The sequence below is a fragment of the Jaculus jaculus genome, chromosome 1, assembly GCF_020740685.1.
Source record: "Jaculus jaculus isolate mJacJac1 chromosome 1, mJacJac1.mat.Y.cur, whole genome shotgun sequence".
In the NCBI taxonomy this organism is placed as follows: Eukaryota; Metazoa; Chordata; class Mammalia; order Rodentia; family Dipodidae; genus Jaculus; species Jaculus jaculus.
The window spans coordinates 264,562,101-264,584,454 of NC_059102.1; the positions used below are offsets into that span (position 1 = coordinate 264,562,101).

At 35.9% G+C, this 22,354-nt stretch overlaps 1 protein-coding gene across 2 annotated transcripts in view; it reads left to right on the plus strand.

The window, feature by feature from the left end:
- Window positions 1-22,354, plus strand: part of Cntnap4 (contactin associated protein family member 4) — a 312,074-nt gene that overhangs the window by 273,546 nt on the left and 16,174 nt on the right. For both annotated transcript variants that reach the window (XM_004659600.2, XM_045141713.1), the window contains exons 18-21: window positions 6,592-6,831; window positions 8,674-8,898; window positions 10,286-10,419; window positions 11,472-11,559. In XM_004659600.2, the coding sequence (XP_004659657.1) occupies window positions 6,592-6,831; window positions 8,674-8,898; window positions 10,286-10,419; window positions 11,472-11,559 (687 nt within the window). The remainder of the gene's footprint in view (window positions 1-6,591; window positions 6,832-8,673; window positions 8,899-10,285; window positions 10,420-11,471; window positions 11,560-22,354) is intronic.

Below are 22,354 nucleotides of genomic sequence, written 5' to 3' on the forward strand. Positions count from 1 at the left end.
TCAGTGATATAGGCTTATAGTTTTCTTTTCTTGGTGCATCTGTGTCTGGTTTTGGTATCTAGGTGATGCTGGGTTCATAAAAAGAGTTGTGAAGGGGCTGGAAAGATGGCTTAGCAGTTAAGTGCTTGCCTGTGAAGCCTAAGGACCCTGGTTCGAGGCTCGATTCCCCAGGACCCACGTTAGCCAGATGCACAAGGGGGCACACACGTCTGGATTTAGTTAGCAGTGGCTGGAGGCCCTGGCGCGCCCATTCTCCCTCTCTCTCTGTATCCGCTTCTTTCTCTGTCTGTCTGTTGCTCTCAAATAAATAAAAACATTAAAAAAAAAAAAAAAAGAGTTGTTAAGGAGTTCCTGGTCTCTGATTATGTGAAAAAGTTTGAGAAAAAATGAAGTCAGTTCTTCAATGCAGGTTTGATCGAATTTGTCTGGGAAGCCATCTGGTCTTGGACTTTTCTTTTTGGGGAAGTTTTTGATTACCTATTCAATCTCCATGGATGTTATAGGTTTCTTTACAAGATTAATATGTTCTAATTTTAGTTTTGGTAGGTGGTATATCTCTATGAATTCATCTATTTATTCCAGATTATTCAATTTTGTGGAGTAGATGTTTTAGAAATATGACCTAATGATTCTTCCCATTTTATTGATATCAGTTGTAACCTCTCATTTTAATTTCTGATTTTGTTACTTTGACGCTACTCTCTTATTTGCCTAATAAATTGGCCAAGGATTTGTCAATCTTATTTATTTTTTCAAAGAACTATCTCTTTGTTTCATCAAGTTTTTAAATTGTTTTCTTAGTTTCCAATTCATTAATTTCTACTGTACTATAATTCTTGTACTGTACTGTAATTCTTGATTATTTCTTTCTGTCTGGAGCTCTTAGGGTTGGATTCTTCTTGTTTTACCATGCATTTAGGTAGACAGTTGGGTTTTTAATTTGGAACCTCTCTGTCTCTGTAATGAAGGCATTTAGAGCTTTGATTTTTCTCCTTAGGACTGTCTTCATTGTGTCCCATAAGTTTTAGTATGTGGTGTTCTCATTATTATTCAATTCTAGGAGTTTTACAATTTCTTTTTTTTATTTCTTCCATGACCCATTCATCCTTTAAAAGGGTGTTATTTAGTCTCTAGGAGCTGGTGGGATTCTTGGTGTGTCTCTTGTTGTTAACTTCTAGTTTTAAGACATTGTGATCTTCATGATGCAGGAAATTATTTCAATCTTCCTGACTTTATGGAAGCATAATTTATGTTCTATTATATGGTCAATTTTGGAGAAGGTTCCATGTGCTGCTAAGAAGAATGTGTATTCAGTATAGTTGGGGTAGAAATTTCTGTAGATATTCATTAGGTCTACTTGATCTATGATTTTGTTGAGCTCTATTATTTCCCTGCTGATTTTCTGCTTGGATGATCTGTCTATTGATGATCATGGAGTATTGAAGTCTGAAACTCTGATGGTGTTGGTATGTATTTCTTTTTTATTGTCAAGTAGATTTTGTTTAATAAACTGTGGTGCACCTGTGTTTGGTGCATATGTATTCATGATTTGATGTACTCATGTTGCATCATTCCCTTGAAGAGTAGAAGTGACCTTCTTTGTCTTTTTGATTACTTTTGGTTTGAAGTCTATTTAATCAGATATCAATATAGCAATACCTGATTGTATTTTATATCCATTTGCTTGGAATATAATTTTCTAACCGTTCACCCTGAGGAGGTATCTATTGTTAGTGGTGAGGTGGTTTTGTTGAAAATAGCAGATAGAAGGGTCCAGTTATTTGACCACCCTGATAACCTGTGTCTTTTGATGAGTGAGTTAAGGCAATGAATATTTAAGGTTATTACTGTGAAGTTTGAATTAATCCCTGCTATGACGAGGTTTTTTATGGAGTTTGGTGCTTTTTTGTGTGTGTGTTGTACTATGTTGAGCCTACTCTATTTTGATTATTGTGATGTTCTTTTTGGCTCTTGAGATTGGTTGTTTGACAGTTCTGTGTGGAGTATTCCCTCAAGCATTGTCTGTAGGTTTGGCTTTGTGTTCATTTAATCATAGAGTTGACTTTTTTCATATAAACTTTCCCTTTTACCATGTATTATGAGGGATAATTTGCTGGGTAGGGTACCTAGGGTTGCAAGCTATAATTGTTTAGAATTTGAAGTGTTCCATTCCAAGCCTTCTGGGTTTCATGGTTTCCATTGAGAAATCTGAGGTAATTCTGATGGAATTGCCTGTGTATTTTGTAAGTTTGCTGTTTTTCAAAAATTAGCCAGAGCCACATTTTGGGTCATGATATGCAGAGACATTTATCTTACCCATAACTGTGGGCTAACTCCACAATGCACGGCCCATATCCCTCAACAAGGAGGGGACAACGGGGAGTGGGTAGGTCATGGATGAGCCTAATAATGGTACCAAACTGACTGTATTTGCTGAATACAAAACTAATTAATAAGGGCTGGAGAGATGGCTTAGCAGTTAAGCACTTGCCTGTGAAGCCTAAGGACCCCGGTTTGAGGCTCGATTCCCCAGGACCCATGTTAGCCAGATGCACAAGGGGGTGCATGTGTCTGGAGTTCATTTGCAGTGCCTGGAGGCCCTGGCACACCCATCCTCTCCCTCTCTCTCTCTCTGTCTCTCTCTGCCTTTCTCTCTGTGTCTGTCGCTCTCAAACAGATAAATAAATAAGTAAACAAAAATATTTGAAAAAAAAACTAATTAGTAAAAAAAAAAAATTTAAAAAAAGGAAAGTCAGAACTGGTGAAGGAAGAAAATAAAGAAGGGAGAATATATGTAAAACTAAAAATAAATGAAAAAAGATTGTATACTTTAAAATAAATTTTCCATAATTCCTAAAAAAATAAAATGAAAAATTCAGTTGAAAAAATATATTTGTATTATCTTTCTAAGAATATGTTTTTTTCTCTTAAAAATTTTTTATTAGTTATGTATACAGTGTGTATACAGTCATGTTGATACCATCATTAGCCTCCTCCCTGTTCTCACCCCTCTGCATTAGGGAAGATGGGTTATTCATGGTGGGGTTATCTATCAGTTATGGGTAAGCAGCACTCTCTGTTTCCAATGTTAAAAGTTTATAAATTATGTTGTGTATTACAGATTTTCTTCTTCAGTTCTGTCTGTTTGTTCTCTGGGCTTTCGGTGTTTGGATGGGCCTCTCTTTTGAGAGATAAGGAAATTTTTCTTCAATAATTTTTTTGAATATGTTCTCTATACCCTTGGCCTGGATTTTTTCTCTCCTTTATATGCATGATTCAGCTATTTGGTAATTTTAGGGTAACCCTCAGTTCCCTCATATTCTATTCATTTGATTTTTTTTTTTTTAACTTAGTGAAGGTTTTGGCCTCCTGATCAATTTCTTCTGTCCTATCTTCCAGGTTAAGGCTTCTGTCCCCCACATTAGTAACTCTGTTGGTAAGAGGTTCTAGAGAGGTTTTTTTGTAATTTCTATTTGATTTTTATTTTCTGTTATGTTAATTTTCATCCTGTCCATCTTTTTTTGAGGTATAATTTCAGTTTGTTCGATTTTCTTGATGCTTCCTGTAATTCATTCTTGCATTTGATCAAATATTCACTAGGCTTAATGAACTTGTTGAGATCTTCCATTTCTTAACTCACCTTCAATTTTTTTCATATCTCTTTTGAGGGTTCTAACTTTTTTTTTTTTTTTTTTTTTTTTTTTTTTTTTTTTTTTTAGTCACGTTAAGCCTACTGCTAAAAGCCAAATGCTCTAAGAGATGATTCTGTTCATTTTCATTGATCTGATTGTTGGTTCTTTGATGGCTTGCTTCCAGCTCAGTGGTTCTTTAAACCAGGGCCTCACCAGTTGTGTTTTAATTTGGAGAATGAATTTCTGTATGATTTCACTGGAGGCTTCCATTATAGGACTAGGCATCCTTGATGGAGATCTCTCAGATTTTGACTTTTGTTGGACTTTTTTACATTATTTTCTACCCATTTTAGGGAGACTCCTTATTTTATTGAGGAGAAAGCAAGATTTTGTCCTTTGGCTCATGTACCCTATCACTTAGGTGCAAAGGGATGTTGGTACCCAGTGGCCAATCAGCATTCTAGAGCAAAATGCCTGATTCCACAGCCCACACAGGCACCAAGCCTCCCAAAGGAATGCACAATGGGACCTACCAAGACCAGGGAACTGGAGGTAGCCAAGGAACAGGGATCTGGCCTACTCACTCCTTGTACTGCCTACTTGCACACCCTCCCACACAGGGTACCTGGACCAGGGACCTAGGAGGAGCAGAAAATAGGGATCTGGCCTTCTCAATCCACACCACTGTGCCTTCATGAGTGCACAGTCCTGCTCAGGGGACCTGCTACTGCCTCTGCTGCACATTACACATCTTCAGGTCCTGGGAAACCAGAGCAGGGTGGGAGGAGCAGGGAAACAAGGGTCTCACCTATTCACTCCAAACCGCATCCTCACCTGCACACTATCTAGGGCAGGGAACCTGGACCAGGGTGCTGGGAGGAGCAGGGAAACAGGGATCTAAAAATGCATTTTTTTTGTTTATTTTCAGTTATTCATTGAAGAGTATCAGACAGATAGAGAAAGAGGGAGAGAGAGAGAAAGGGAGAGAGAGAATGGGCACACCAGGGCCTCCAGCCACTGCAAACAAACTCCAGAAGCATACGCCCCTTAGTGAATCTGGGTAATGTGGGTCCTGGGGAATTGAGCTTTGAACTGGGGTCCTTTTCACAGGCAAGTGCTTAAATGCTAAGCCATCTCTCCAGCCATAACAATGCAATTTTAAGTAGAGTAAGTAACCTTGGACTTAAGGCTATGAGTGGGTTCTAATAAATTTATGTTTCTAACTAAATGTATTTATTCTAGTGGTTCCTCACCACAGCTTTTGTGGCAGTCCTGGAGTTTTCAATACTTGTAGTTCCTCATTATGCAAAAACAAGGAAAATATGAATCACAATAAATGAAAATATTCTATATTTAATACTGGACCTGAATTTATTTGGCTATTATTGTTCTAGTGCCAGACCAATATGAAGAGAAATGTAGACATTTTAGAGTAGTAAGTGCAGAATAGAACAATTTAGTTTTTCTGTGTGCTTTGGACCGTATCCCATGATGTAATGCACTATAATATGAAGTGAGTGAAATAAAGCTGGGATGAGCCTGTAGTTCAGTCTTCACATCACCTGTCCTACCAAAAGACTCCTGTGCTGAAGGTAAACCATAGACTTCAGGCTGTATTATCCAGGAAAAGAAAGTACAAAAAGGAGTTCAAACAATCTTGGCCAATGGCTTTGAGCCCTAGGCAGTTGTGGGTTAATGAGGTAGAGAGGGAGAACATTGAGGTTTGCAACTAGGGTCAGTCACAGCTTGGTGTGGAAATAAAAGGGGCAATGCTCTGAGAATAAGGGCAGAAGAGAGACTTGGGGAATAACAGGAGATTGAAGGTATAAAAGATCATCAGCTAGCTGGCTGACTTTCTCCCTTTTTGTCCATCTGTGTCCTCAGCCTATGGGAATATATCAGCCACTTTCAGAGAGTCTTCTTTAGCTAATGCTTCCTGGAGACACCTTCACAAACACACCCAGAGGTGCATGTTGTGCACTGTGGTAATCTCTTAGGTGCTTCTTCATCCAATGAAGTTGGCGTTGTAGAATATTGAAACTCTACCTCTACCCACTCCCTCTTAGTTTATAGTCAGCAACTAGGATCCATCTGTATCCTCCAAGAAAACAGTAGGCCTGAGGCGGTATCTCTAAGTGGTTAAAATACTTGCCTAGCATTTGTGAGGATAAAGGTCTGATTTCCCAGAACTGATTAAAAACAACAACAACAACAACAAAAAATAAATAAACACACAAACAAAAAACCTAAAGAATAAAGAAAGAAAAGAAAAAAAGAAAAATTAAAACATTAGCAAATTCAAATTTAAAAAGTAAAATTTGAGGGAGTGGATAGATAGCTCAGCAGTTTAAGGGCCTTGCTTGCAAAGCCTGACGGACTGGTTTCAATTCCTCAGTACCGATGTAAAGCCAGATGCACAAAGTGGCACATGTGTCTGTAGTTCTTTTGCAGTGGCAGGAGGTTCCTCAGCACTCATATTCACTCTTTCTCTCCTGTCTATCTCTTTCTCTTTGCCTATACTTCTCCCAAAGAAATAAATAAAAACAAATAAACATATTTTCAAAAAGTAGAATTTGGACTGGGGAGATAAAGTGGGTCAAGTGTATGTGTAAAGCATGAGGTCCTGAGTTTAAATTCCCAGAGCCCATATATGTACATGCACATACCTGTGCATGTGCACCTCCACACACATATAAATCCACACATAGATGAAAATATGTACATATATGCATGCACCCATTACACACATACACATGCAAAAGAGTGGGATTAATTCTCTGCCTTTTGAAGTCTAGTGTAGCTCCAAAATTGTTTCCCAAATTGCAACTGCTTCTCTAACTCTGCCATTTTTCTGCCTTCAGAAACATGCTTCTCTCCATCATACCTCAGGATATTTGGTACTTAAATCCCACATAGAATGCTGTGGAACATGCTTGCAATTCCAGTATTTCCCTTCCAGGTGGGACAGCCACCCGACAGAGGGGCTTCCTGGGTTGCATGAGGTCTCTGCAGTTGAATGGGATGGCACTGGATCTGGAAGAAAGGGCCATGGTGACCCCGGGGGTGCAGCCGGGCTGTCGAGGACATTGTGGCAGCTATGGGAAGTTATGTCGCAATGGAGGGAAGTGCCGGGAAAAGCCCAGTGGATTCTTCTGTGACTGCTCCTTTTCTGCCTACACAGGGCCATTCTGCTCCAATGGTAGGTGTGACATGAGAAATGTGTCCATACAAATAAAATATCTGGCAGTTATTTTCTGTGTAGCTATTCAAAACAAAAATGTCTTCATTTCTAAAATTCTTTTGCAAAGTATCTATTGAATGCAAATCTTATTTCATTCCTTATGAATTTGATTCAGTTCTTGAAAAATGATTATCAAGTCACAAGTAGTAGCCTCTAGGTGTCCTCAATATTAGCCAATTAATTTGTGCTTATTTTTATCTACAGTTGGTGCTTTTAAATATATGCCCCCAGCAACCTGCCCTATGGAGCAGTTCTTGGTTTTCAAACCACTAAAGGGCATATTGTTATTTTTGGTAAAAGTATCCAACAATTCAAGCGACTATAGAAGTTTCAGCTTATTTATCTATATATTTTTGCTAAACAAATGTTTTCCATTAAATACTGATGTATATAACAAAGTAGTGATCTTTAGATTTTTTGTTGTATGGATGATGGATATCTACCATGAAATAAACTAGCAGAGTGCATTTTAAGCACCTTCTCATACTCACTAATCCATGTCACAGAAGAAGAGCTGAGTGATATTAAGTGTTTGGGACAGACTTCTCTGAATACACAAACATTTATTGCACTTTCCTAGTTTTACACAGAAGAAAAGTGACATCCAATTAATTTAAATTCATTTACTTTGTTTAAGTGTCTCTGGGCTACTGAACCTTTTCCTGAAGGAGGCTAAAAGAAATTGGCTTCAAATCAAAGCATCATCTCATTTGCAAAGAAAGCATTGGAATTAGTTAATGAAAAGTTGGCAAAACTGCCCTTTTCAAGTCAACTACATTTATGAAGAATAAGCTGTAATTTCAAAATGGATTGTGATAATAATCACACGGTGTGGGTGCCATTCTTGGAGACAGTTCAGACACATTCTTCCTAGGAAGGTCTTTTTTATTTTCTGGGTGTAAATAGCTTCATGTTTCTCTTACTAAATAGACTTAGGAATGCTACTCTACTACATGCACACATTGTACTTGCAAATGCAAGGCTCATTATAAATATTAAGAACAATACGAAAAAATTAAAAAGTGTTCCAATGTATATTGGGGCAATGGCTTTGGTTTTAAAAGCCCTTGGTCTATAAATCTTCCAGTTAGTGTTCAGGTACCTAGTACCCATATAAAGTTAGATGCAAGTAACTCACCTGGTCTGTAATCTCAATGCATGCATCACATATAAATTTGTCTGTGTAGTTGTATAAATTTGAGAAAATAATCTCATGCAGGTAAAGTATTCTTCTTTTGCTAAGTGGTGTTTTCATTGGCTGTCTAATTCTTCATTTTTTAAACCTTGCTAAGTAAATGCCTTTCCCGCTCTCTCGCCCTAAGGCTAGTGTCAGCATTTATTGTACTGCACAATAAATGTAAGGAAGTAGTAAGGTAAAAAGGAATTTTTGTTTATTGATCCTGGAAAAAAAAGGTTCTCATACTTCCATTTTTCCTATTAAAAGAAAATTAGGAAGATTAGTACATCTTATCTACAAAATAATAGATGGGAATTAACATTTGAATAAGAAAGTAGATGGTTAAGGACATAAAAGTCAGAAAACCCAGTTTATGTGTGGACTCAGATAAGAGACCATTAAGTATTCAATCGTAAAGTTACACTAATGAATGAATTATATGTCATTCTAACATGAAGCCATTTCAAGGGCCATTATGAAAGCTCTATTAATTTACTGTGTTATTCTAGTTTGAGGCTGTTTCTTTTAGCTATGGAACACATTTAACATTAAGATATCAATTAATGTTATTCAAACAAAACCCTTGTATTTAAAATTAACATAACATGTGCATGTCATTTCAGAGATTTCTGCACATTTTGGATCTGGCTCATCCATGATTTACAATTTTCAAGAAAATTATTCTTTAAGTAAAAACTCCAGCTCCCATGCTGCTTCATTTCATGGTGATATGAAGCTGAGCAGAGAAATGATCAAATTTAGCTTCCGAACAACACGGGCACCCAGCTTACTGCTTTATATGAGTTCCTTTTACAAAGAGTACCTTTCGGTTATCATTGCCAAAAACGGTGAGTGCTTTCGAGATGAGAGAAGATTGAATTAGAACATTAGGCCAGTAATAATATGGCTCCTTCTTGCATTTCAAACTATAATCAGAGTAAAACTAAAGTGCATAGGTTTTATCCTCATTGTGCTTTTGAAGCATGAGCTCACACATTTAACCTAAAAGGATTATTTAAAATAATTAAATACCTTTATATCTTTATAATTTTGGTGATTTTCATGTGCAAAAATTCAGTGAAACATTTCTGTAAAATATTAAATTTTACTATTGCTAGGAACACTTTAGCATTTTGCATGGATATTAATACTTTGTGGTTCATTTTGAAATAAAATGTTTCATGGTGTGTGACACATATATCCTTGTAATCAAGGTAAAAAAGTATTTAGGGGGTATTAATGGACCAACTTGATGCATAAAATATATTGACCAGATAACCTGTTGGTTCAAAAGACAATAGAGTCATGGGAAAAATTGGTATATTCATGAAGGGTAATGCTGCCTGAGTTAGGAAATATGTTTGCTACAGAAACCTACGCACAGAAAACCACATACTGCTATATTTCTTTATAGATGGATGAAAGATAAACATTTAAGAAATAAATTCTCTGTGTGAGAAAAATTAAATAACATACAAATACGTGTTTATGTAAGTTCAATTAAATCAAACATGAATCGAGAACATCACTGCAATAGAAATATTACTCAATATTTACACTCAGTATATAGTTTGAACTTTAAGTTTATCTATATATTGGGAATTTCTTTGTTAATCTGGAAGGTCTTTTGAGAAATAAGTTAATTAAAATATCTTCAGGCAATAGAGTAGTATTAATTTGAATCATAAATTTGGCTAAAAGCTATTATTTTCATCTCCATTTCATTACAAAGTCTATGCTCATGAACACATGGAAATATTTCTCATCTTACATTAAACAACATCATATAATAATTCTATTACTCAGTTGCCTTTCAGAGTGATATATATATTTATTAATATATTTTATTTGTAATATATTTAATATAAAAAGAATGTTATTTCAATAGCCATAACAGTTTGGCATTGCAGGAATACTTAGTTTTATGTCAAAGGTAAACTATTGCATAGATTTAAATATATATAATCTCCGAGTTGATTTTTAGGGCTGAAATTAAAGATGTTCATTAATAAGACAGCTTTTGAGCTCTATAGTAGGTGTTGATTTAAGAAATATAATTTCACTTATGAATGAATTTTAATAATTTAATAATAATTATTATTTTATTTTATTATTATTTAATAATTTAAGGGATAAATCTAATTGTGTTTTTATGAATAAAAGGTATCATATTATATAATTATACCTAATTCCTAAAATGCAATTTTACTAAAAACAAACTTTTCTCTACTTTAGGAAGTTTGCAGATAAGGTACAAGCTAAACAGGTATCAAGAACCTGATGTTGTTAACTTTGACGTTAAGAATATGGCAGATGGGCAACTTCACCATATAAAGATTGACAGAGAAGAAGGCGTGGTCTTTGTGGAGGTAACACAGATACCCCCAAGAAATTACACCGTAGTGTAGGACTCCCAGTGCAGAAATTTGATAATGAAGAGCTTAAGCAGACACTGTCTAGTGATCTTTTACAAATTATAAATAAATAATTAAATGTAATCAAGTGGGGAATTTTTTTGTCTTTTTTGTTTTTAATAAACCTATGCAAGAAATTAATGATATCTGATTGTGAAAATACCATACTTTCCTCACTGGCTTTTTTTTCTCAGAAGGGAAATTATGTCTAGTTCTCACTGAGATCTACTGTTGTGACCCTCACTACTCCCACGAAACCCATTTGCTTTAGATGGGTCTAAATGTGCTAATAATTCCACAGCAGACAATACTGATTGAAATAGCAGAATAAGTTTTAAGAAAACATGTGACTCTCAGCCACGTGGAGTCATTTACTGTAGCAGCTTTTGTAGAAAAGCTGTTTCAGCATGCTACACAGAAGAAAATTTCTTAGTTGCATGAGTTCAGTAAAATTTCCAAGGTAAATAAAAGTACTGAGGTAAAAAAGATGTCATGTCTTTTGGTTGGCTTTGTCAATCTTATAATTTCTATGTATTAGAAAAAAATAAAGTCATATAAGGGTTAGATGGTGAAGTAAAGTGGCATCTGAGCAGTGTATAGCAAATAATTGGCCTTTAAAATTGGTTAAGATTTTAAAGTATTTTTTTGTTTATTTTTATTTATTTGAGAGTGACAGAGAGAGAAAGAGAGAGAGAGAAGGAGAGAGAATGGGCACGCCAAGGCTTCTAGCCACTGCAAATGAAATCTGGATGCATGTGCCCCCTTGTGCATCTGGCTAATATGGGTCCTGGGGAATCGAGCCTTGAACCCAGGTCCTTGGGCTTCACAGGAGAGCACATAACCTCTAAGCCATCTCTCCAGCCCTGTTTAAGAGTTTAAATTTCCTTTTCTTAAACCATGGGAACTATGCTAACAATTGTTTTCTCATTTTCTTTTATCTTTGTTATCATTTTCTCAACAAAACAATATCCACTTACTTGGCTGTATGTCATGTGACGATTTTGTAGATTGACGAGAATATAAGGAGGCAAGTCTACCTTTTGTCAGGAACAGAATTCAGTGCAGTCAAATCTCTGGTACTGGGCAGGATGTTAGGTAAGTAAAAGAAACCATCTTTTCTCAGTGACGATATGAAAACAGAAATCAGGTACACACATATGTCATCATGTCAAAATTAATCTCTTGCCCTATGTTAATTATGAAGTGAATTATGATTAAGACAGAGATGTGTAACTGTTCTTTGATAGGAAGGCCACTGTGGTCTCTGTCCTTTCAGTTAACAGAAAGAAATATGATATGCTCCTGTTTCAAAAGCACCATATGAAAGCAGAAGTAACAAGTATGTATCAACCAGCTAGTGTGATCTGAAGGTGAACTGTCCCCCACAAGCTTGGCTCCCAGGGGAGTACTGTTGTGGAAGGTTGTAGAATCGTTAGGAGGTAGAGACTTGGTAAAGGAAGTAGTTGGGTTGGGTGTTGAGGTTTTATAAATTGGCTACATTTCCTGTCTACTCTGCTTTCTGTTCTGCAAAAAAGTAAAGGGTTTGAAGTACCACCTTCACGTGGAACTGCCTTTGATCACTTTTTCCTCTTCGTGATCAACTGTATCATCTCAAACTATAAGCCAAAACAAACCCTTCCCTCCTTAAGTTGCTTCTTGTCAGGTTTTTGTTTACAATATCAAGAAAAATAATTACCATAACTACCAGATACATAGACATTCCCCTAGTGAAAATAGGATGATCTAAAAGAAATGGAAGCTTAAAACAACTGCTTTACACACAGTTAGGGAATAGTTTTAGGCAATGGCTTGAATCCTGTTTTACTTGCGGAATGCATGTAACAACCACTCTTGCTTAAATGCATGTACATGTCTTACAGTTCTTATTTATTTTCGTCATTATACCCATAATAGCATTAAAGTAAAAGCATGCTATTGATAATATAAACACACACACACACACACACACACACACACACACACACACACATACACACACCCCTACTTATATGCACAGGGTAGTAAATTTTAAGAGGTTTATTTTCAGTTCTAAATAAGTGATAAAGAGTATTGATATTTCATATTATTTGATAGAATGGGAGTTTATTATAAATCTGGTTTTCATCCTAGTCTGATTTTTTACATTAATCTAGAATATTTTTCCAATGGAATCTTTTATTTTTTGACCTTGTCAGTTATTTGTATCTTGATTAATCATTCCTTATGTTCTGTACATCATCTCACAATCTTGAGAATGTTTGATTAAACCCATGGGTGAATGATTAAAATATTGGCCCTGGAGAAGGTTAATAGCTAAGTTTATAAATATTTATAGGCTTTCAAGAAGTATGATGGGCCTTAAAATTATGTGCTCTTGTTCTTCAAACAACAGATATATCCTGAATTGCAATGTCCTTCCAGGATATTATAGTGGACATGAAAACGAAGTACACAGCACTACTTAGTTGTTTGGAAGCTTAACTGAAAAATTTCATGTGGGTCTCATAGTGTTAATTATATAAATCCAACTATTTCAGGATGACGTTTATATTATTTGCTTCAAGGGTGTATTGCATTATCTAACACATTTGATATGAGTTGGTGATTTTACTTTATTTTGTAGCTTTAAAATAGATTCAGATCCTACCTAGCCTTAATGTCTACTTAGCAAAGTAGACAAGATGCACATGAGTTTTAGACTAAATACATTTACAGTATATAGAAACAATGGGTGAAGTGGCACACACCTGTAATTTCAGCACATGTTAAGCTAGAGCAGGGTTATGAGATTGAAGCTACCCCTGGGTACATGGCAAGGCTATCTCAAGAGAGAGAGACAGAGAGAGAAGAAAACAAAAACACTGGCTATGCGCTCAGTTAAAAACAAAATATTTTTCACTCCTGACATTGGGAGCATGTTTATATCTAATTTGGGTCAATGTAGAGGCAAGAACATGGGCCTCCATGCATTGGTGATTTAAGGTTGGATGTAACGTACAGCTTGGAATCATTTTTTTTTTTTTTTTTGGTTTTTTGAAGTAGAGTTTCACTCTAGCCCAGGCTGACCTGGAGTTTACTATGTGTTCTCAGGGTGGCCTCAAATTCATAGCGATCCTCCTACCTCTGCCTCCTGAGTGCCGGGATTAAAGGCGCATACCATCATGCATGGCTTTAGCATCATTTTTTATAATGTTAGAGTAGTTTGTTCCATTTATAACTATGACATAGTATAAGAAGCCAAAGGTAATTTTAAGAAGAATGAAATCTGTAATTTGCAGCAAAATAGAACTGGAGGTCATTATGTTAAATGAAATAAGCCAGACATAGAATGACAGACATTGCTATATTCTCTCTAAGTGGAAGCTCAAAAGAATCAATATGAATGTAGAATGATAATGACTAGAGGTTGGGAAGGGTTATAGAAAAGGGGAGATACTAAAATACAGCCAATTTGAAGGAATAAGTTCAAGTGTTCTACAGCACAGTGGGGTGGGATAAGTGCAGTTTAAAATAACTTGTTATCTATTCTACAAAGAACTAGAAGAGAGGAGCTTAGAGGCTCCAAATGTAAAGAAATGTTAAGTAGATAGAAATGAAAATTATCCTGATTCAATCAATACCCACTATATGCATGTATTGAAATATCACAACTAACCCCACAAACATGTAAATTAGATATTAATCAAATTTTTATGATATAGTTTTATGATAAGGACAACCAAAACTTATAAACAACAACAAAAAAAACTCGAACAGCAGCATCAGTACAACTTCAACTGTATTAACTATGAGGCTCATTTCTTCCCAGCAGCTCTGAGCAATAGAGGAGTTAGCTGAGGGATGAGACCTGATACACAGAATGAGGCAAAGTGAAGGGGTTGAGAATAGACCCCCATCCTCTGCAGTGGGCAGTGTTAGAAAGCCAAGGACTGAACATCACACTCACAGAAGACTGCTCTGTGTTCTGTCCTTCACTAGGCCTATACTCACATAAATAATGCTATACACGGTGAAACATATCGGCAACTTCCAGTGTGGAGGGCGCCTCTACTCCAGACTTCCTTATTTGCATACGTGCTTTCAGTGGTGGAACCTTGAGCAAATGCAGCATTCCTGATATCCAGAAGACACCATCACTATGGCCTTCTGTACAAGATAAACCACAAACTATGACAGAAGTAATGAAAAAAAATTATATGACAAACAAATCATGCTCCCTATCCATCATAAGTTTGTCAAAGTCTGATACTTAAGCATGTACATAAAACACATAGCAGGTAATCAAAAATCCTAGGAGTTATGGATCATATTGACAACATTGTTTTTTATCTTCAAATATACTGACTGTTTTGGTTTTTTAATTTTAAACATTTTTATTGATGTATTTGCAAGCAGAGGTGGGGTGAGTGGTGATGCCAGGATCTCATCACACCACCTCCAGATGCATGTACCACTTTATGTGTCTGGCTTTATGTGGGTGCTGGAGAATCGAACCTTGACCACCAAGCTTTGCAAGCAAGTGTTTTAACCATTGAGCAATGTTGCTAGCTCAGCGCCACAGTGATTTTTTTTTTTTTTTTTATAGTTTGGAGGCAAGGCGTCACTTGAGGCCAAGCTGACCAATAACTTAATTGGTATTTCCCCCTGGCCTCAGAGTTTTTGATGAAGTATTTTTTGTCTGTAAAAATATGTTAAATATATTATAAAATAATTAGGAGATTGATTAGTATCCTGTGAGGAGAACTGTATTACTAAATAGTGGAATGACATTGAAAATGTGTTTTCTTTTTCTGCAAATGAATATAGGAGATTAGTATAGAATCAATGATGGTAATGTTTTTATTCAAGTTGCATATTATTCAAATTTATATCACTCATGTTGAAAAATATGATCTAAGTCCAAATTAAGCAATGAACTTTATAATCTGAATCAATTCATTCTCCCAAAATTATAAGTGATAATTTATTCAATATATGTTTATGGTGTGGTTCTACATGGAATTCTATCATTTGAAATTCAAAGGCAATTAATAAATTGTGGTCAAACTTTGTACGGTATATAAGTGAATATGTTAACTTTTGGTAGGAGCTATTAATTTTCCAATGAGTAATGCTAAGTGTGTTGAAGTTAAATTTTTCTAAGCATATTATATATGATGTGTGTTGTGTATAGTGTAGGCAACTGTATGTGCATATGCAAACACCCTGTGTGTACACTGCATGAGTGCAGAGGATATAGGAAAATGTCAGGTGTACTCAGTTATTGTTCAATGTTGTTTCCTTGAGATAGAAACTCTCACAGAACCCACAGCTGCTATTTTTCTCTTTTGCTATTAGACTGGCTGACCAGTGGTTCCTAGCCCTTCTGTTTTTGCCCCCACAAAACCAGGGTTACAGTCATTCATGGCCTGGTTTTTTATATAGGTTCAGAGCTTGGTAATTGGGACCCTCTAGTTGGAGATCTTGAGAGACATCTTCATGGCCTCACAATATCAAGTAATGCTTTCCTTCTCTGTATGCCCATTTGGCTCATTGATTCATGTACTAATTTAGTGTGTGCTTGGTGGTTATCTGCCATGTGTACATAAAGTGACACTAAGGTGAATGCTACAACTGTCCTTCCAGAGCTTATATGCCAAAGGCACTTTTTATCATCATCACAAAATGCCCTTCATATTTAATTAAGTATAATTTTCCCTCATCATACTTTACTGACTAATGTTTTAAGTTATAGCTTGCATACATTTCAACAAGAGACTTAAAGGTATTAATATTCACTTCTTTTACAGAGAAAATAAGAAAATTCACTTTATTTCTTGAATTTATACATACTTATTTCTTAAACTTAGGAAGACATGAAGATAAATTTGGATTTTTGTGTCACCATTAAATATTACTAAGTAGATATTTAGCAAGGTGGGGAAACTTAAATCAAATTGTACTATGAATGATAAAGTAAATATTTCTAACTTCTTATTATACTCAATAACTTTAGCCATATGGATTGGTAGTTAGTTCAGAGCTGTGGTGGGAGAATCACGATTTTATCCTTGCAGCCCACTTCAGGTCATCTGTGATCACCAGATTATATTGCAGTTACTTTTCATAGTCATGTCACCATGAACTTAATTTGGAGTTATATGAGTATATAATTTTTATGTTAGAATAATTATATTATTTAAATAAACATTAGTTAACTATTTCCCATCCCAAGGGATAGCTTTTTGGTCTTTTTTTTTTTTTCTTCTGTGTATCCAGAGCCAAGCAGTGTACACAGATCACTGTGGGCCAGATTTAGACCAGGTATAAATAAAACATATAGTCAGTGAAGAAAAGTGAGTCTATCCAATGACCCCTAAAGTGCTTTAAGAGCAACCTCCTGTGTTTGGGAATCTTTTATGTAAAACCCGCTGCAAAAACCAGAGGGGAGAACAAAAGTGACCTAGATAACTTAATGACACTGACTTTGTAAATAAATTGTCAGGTGACTCTTAGGATAATGGACTAGTTATTATAAAATCAGTTTTTTTGAAGGGAAGTAGACGTTTGAATAAGAAAATAAAAAGTAGTTAAAATACTTTTAAAATTCATCAAACCCCTAGTCTTTTTGATGAAAAAAAAAAAAAAAGATACTGTCGCAGACATATTGGTGCAGAGCTTTAATCCCTGTGAGTGTGAGGCCAACAGTGAATTCTAAATCAGCTTGGGCTAGAGTGAGACCCTACCTCAAAAAAACAAACAACAACAACAAAAGTAACAATGCTGTAGATCAACTTCACAGCATAACATGGATATATCTTTGTAAAGAAGTTGGTTCACTACAGAGGGCCATTCATGAAATTTTGAACATATGAACACCTTTTCCCTAATCATGTTATATGAGCATAGCTCTGAAGCATTGTGCCTCAAAGCACAAAAGATATCCATGGTGGCAAAAGAAACACATTTCCTCATTTTGAATTATATAACAAATGATAAGATGGAAATTAGAATTTTTTAAATTTTTTTTTAAATTATTTATTTATTTATTTATTTGAGAGTGACAGACACAGAGAGAAAGACAGATAGAGGGAGAGAGAGAGAATGGGCGTGCCAGGGCTTCCAGCCTCTGCAAACGAACTCCAGATGCTTGCGCCCCCTTGTGCATCTGGCTAACGTGGGACCTGGGGAACCGAGCCTCGAACCGGGGTCCTTAGGCTTCACAGGCAAGCGCTTAACTGCTAAGCCATCTCTCCAGCCTGGAAATTAGAATTTTGTCAGAGCACACATAAACTCATAAGCCAGTGGCGCCTCTGTGATGGGTGGGTGTCTCTTGGGTATGCAGTTAAATTCATTGTTTTCATTTGCCTGTCACCTATAATAAAACATAGAAGACTTCCTATGCTTCACAAATACCATTGATAAAAGCAAAAATCATCAATACAAAAGTGTATAGTTTCAGGTACAAACCTGGATACCTGATACATTACAATGTAACAAAAATAATTCATAAAATAAAGAGGAAGAAATTATTTTTTGTGAATATACTTCAGAAATATATAAAATAACAAAGCCATGATTAGGCAGTTAAGCTAGAACGTGGCTGTTATTCTAGTGTGTTAGTGAATTTATTAAAGAACAGAGATGGATGGGTGAGATAGAGGGAAAGGTTTTGTTGAGGGTGTGCTGTGGATACAGAACATTTCAGAAGGAGAGAGAGCCATAGGCAGAAAGGACTGAACAGCTCATTCTGTTGATAATCCCCAGGAGTACTCAGAACAACAGCAATAGCATTTGAATTCTGCCCGTGATGTGTGTTAAGCGTAATGGACCATTAGAGATGGTTTCCATGTCTTTGGAGCACAATTTGATATTGTTACCTAAAAATTACTACCTCTTGCTTCATATCTGCTGGTCATGCTTGTTAACAGTGATCGGAGGCAAAAATCATTGTTACAGAGCAACTCATTTGTAGAATTGGGTACTGGAGGATGGAGAGAAAGCAATTCCTTTCATTTGCATCTTCCCTGTAAAAATGCAAGCATGCCATTTCTTTATTAAGTGTGTTGTTTACAACTTGTGTAAGTTCCAGTATCAAAGTGAATGATTTACCAATGAGCTTCTGTATTTTAAATATTTATGGGAAGATTTCATAATAGGAGATTTCTCTAAGATGTAATTAATCAAAGGAAACATGTAGCTATAAATTGTTTTGGTAATTCATTAAGCTTTTATTGGGTTACAATTATAACACATAAAAAAATACCAATTAAGATAATTATATAATCTTAAAGTTGCATCAAACATCTCATGGGAATGTATGCTCATATTTTGAGTAATGATACAATTTAACTCATAAAAATGCCTGCAAAATCACTGTTGAAAGGCTGAAATTTATAATTACCATTTGTTACTTTTTATGGCAAATATGCAATGGTGTAAGAACACTGACAATAATCATTTATTGATGCTTCAGGGTTGTAGTGGGAAAAATTAGGTTGCATCATGCATACCCAGTGATAATCCTACATAATTAATAGGCTGTGTTATATTTGCTTTTACATACAAAAAATATTGAATAATGAAATTCTGCTCACAAGCTACTTTTATGTAAGAGGAAGTTTCTAAAAGCTTGAAGATTGTTTCCATTTGTCTGAGCAACAACTTCAGTATGTTTACAGGTAGCGACCCATATGGATCCTTTATCTCACTTGAGCCTGTATATCTAGGAAGTACACTTGGATTTCTGTGGTGACATTTAGGCGAGATTCAAGAAGTGTGTGGTCTGAGAGAGAATGTCTACTCATTCTCCCTTGGGAGAGCTTTGGGAACAATCTTTGATCTCAAGTATACTCTAAGTTAAACCTGCTGCAATGCCAAGGAAGTACCTTTAAACTTTCTTAGAAAGTTTATTTAGAATTCTTAAGGACACTGTGATTTTGCAAATGTCTTGTCAAATGACACTTAGGATAAGACAGATTATGTTGAAAGCAAAATGAAGTGCAGAGCTACCTACAAATAACTTTGTGTTAATTAGGGTTTCAAGTTTATATCTCAGAGCAGTAGGTTTGACAGGCAAATAAGTACCTTTTTATGATTAACTTTCGGTCTACTTTTCACTGTTGTTGAGGCCTTGATGTAAGTGTCTGCAGTGTAGAGAGCATTGCTTGTTGTGGCCTTGGCTCCTGCTCTGATTCATTGTACCATTTTCTGGCCAGTCTTCGTTATCTCTATCATTATAGATGAAAGATTGAGATGCTTTAAATTTGGCCCCTTTTCATGTGTATACATTATCAACTACTTACATTTATTTTCTGGGGTTTAATACTTTTAATTTGGGCAGGTATGAAAGCCAGAAGAAATTTTATAAAGCGCTTCTTATAATTGTTCATACATTTACTGTCATATCTTCCCAGAAACAGTCCTTTCCCTGTCATAGAAAGGCACTCTGTCAAATTCTAATTTCTTTGAACTCCAATTTTCTTGTAGACTTTTTGTTAAATGATTCCTTTTTCACACAAGCAGAATTTACTCTCTTTGTTGCCATATACGATTGAGGTTTATCTTTTTAATAGGCAAGACCATCCAAAAATCTGTGTCAGGTAAGAATTTTTATAACCATAAATATCCAAGAACATATTAGCTTCATCAGGCTTTCTGGGAAGCAGGGAATTTTTGTCCTCTATTCTCTTATCCACCTTTTCTTTCCCATAGCATGGCACAGTGTTGGTATTGTGAGAACTGGATGACAGGAAAAATGCACATGTTAGTCATTGGCTTTATTACCTCAGTTATGATGGCAGGTATGGGATACTGGTGTTTCTAAGGCTGGAGTTACTCGTGAGCAACTTTGATACAACTTTTAATTTTGGTTTTGACAAAAATTTCATTTTTGTCTCACAGTTGAGTTCTGAAAGAATGCTAAGTGTCTTGCAGTTTATTTCTGCTTCCAATTTTAATTCCAATCATTAATGATCCTGTAACCAAAGGTTGTTGGTCCATTCTAGCAGGAGGGACAAGTCTATAAGGTACCTTCCTGAGACTGTAGCTTTTAGGCTGAGTGTCCTTGGACCAGACTGAAAACACCTCAGGTGAGGAGTTTTTATTTTGTGCATCCTAGAGAATGCTTTCTTTCCAAGACCCATTGATCCCAGAGGCCGAGATCAGCATTAGAAAACAGCTCACATTTTCTTTGTTTTTCAAGGAGTTGAGGATGGCCAGAATTTTGGGTCAAGTCTTTTCCCAGTTTGAGTGGAGCAGAGAGCTCTTTTGTTGGTATGCTGTGGATTATGGAAGCCAAAGTCCCCTCCACACTCCACATTCCTTTGGGTTTCCTAAGACAGAGTGTAACTGAATACTCTCTGCCTCAGGAAACCCAGTTAAGAAGCTGATTTAAAACTATATTCCATCCTTAAAATCTGAGTTAGTAAGGTGTTTGATGCTGTGAAAAAAATCCAAAAAGAAACCTAAGAGAAGATTCATTTTGGCTATTTAAAAAACAACATTTTATTTATTTATTTATTTGAGAGAGAGAAAGAGGAAGAGAAAGGGAGAGAAAGAGAGAAAGAGAGAGAGAGAGAGAGAATGAGCATGCTAGGGCCTCCAGCCATTGCAAAGGACCTCCAGATGTATGCACCCTCTTATGCATCTGGCTTACATGGATCCTTAACAGATAAACCATCTCTCCAGCCCTCACTTTGACTATTTCTTTTAGAGGTTTCCATCCATCATGGAAGGCAGAGAGTGTCAGAGTCCAGTAGCTTACATTGTGGCCACCAGAAAAGAGAGGAAGGGGAATAAAGAACAGAGGAGTGAGGAGGATAGACTCTATAAGTAGGCATTCTCTTTTGTTCATTCCATCTGAGTTCTTGGTTAATGGGGATGGTGCCCTATATTCAGGATGGTTAATCATCTCAGGAAATACCTTTTCTGAGATTCTCTGAAGTGTACTTTAATAATGTCTTAGGTTCTTTTCCATCCCAGTCAAGTTTATAATCAGGATTAAACACTATAACAGGATTTAACAGGAATCAGTGGGGAGGAGGAAAAAAGAAGAACTGGAAAGATTTACTAGAAAATTAGACTATTAAAGTAGTCAGAGAATAACATAAATGAAACTTAATAAGAACGATTTTAAGAAAATTCTATATGAGCAACAAAAAGGCCACAAAACCTAAAAATATAACTATTTTCCAAAGTAATAAAAATCTACAGTGATTTTTATTGATACTTGAACTCACTTCTTGGAAGATCAAGTGCATGAAAACATTTGACCCATGCAGAAATATGTCCAAAAGGCTGGAACTTGGAAGAGAAAGCAAAATAGATTTAGAGAGTACAGAGAAGAGACGCTGTGTAAGTGAATGATATTCCAGAGGGATAAGAAGGGCAAAGGTGAAAGAATACTGTTCACAGATTGTGAAATTTCCCCAGCTAAATAAAAACTATGCACTGATGAAAGGGTTGACTGTCTCTACAGCATATTAAACCCACACACGCACACATGCATGCATGCATACACATGCACATACATACACAGAGACACAGACAAATAATCTGCTAAAAATAAAAAAAATGTGAGGAATCTTACAAATATTGAAAGAAGTAGTAGAGTCAGAAGATGAGGTTGTAATATCCATACAATATGAGGAACATAGCCGTGAAAAGTCACTCCTGTAATAAGTGCAAAAAAAAAATAACCTAATCCATCAAGACAATCCCCTGTTCCAGAGATACTCTATCATGGTGTCCAGCATATTTCCTTCATGGCATCATCACTCTTGCAAATTCTCATTTGGTTTCTGTGTCTATGCTTATTATCTGTCCTCTTCACTAAAATGGAAGATTTCTGAACCACAAGGAATTTGTTTTCTGCATTCCTAGCTCTGAAAACAATCAACAGCAACAGATT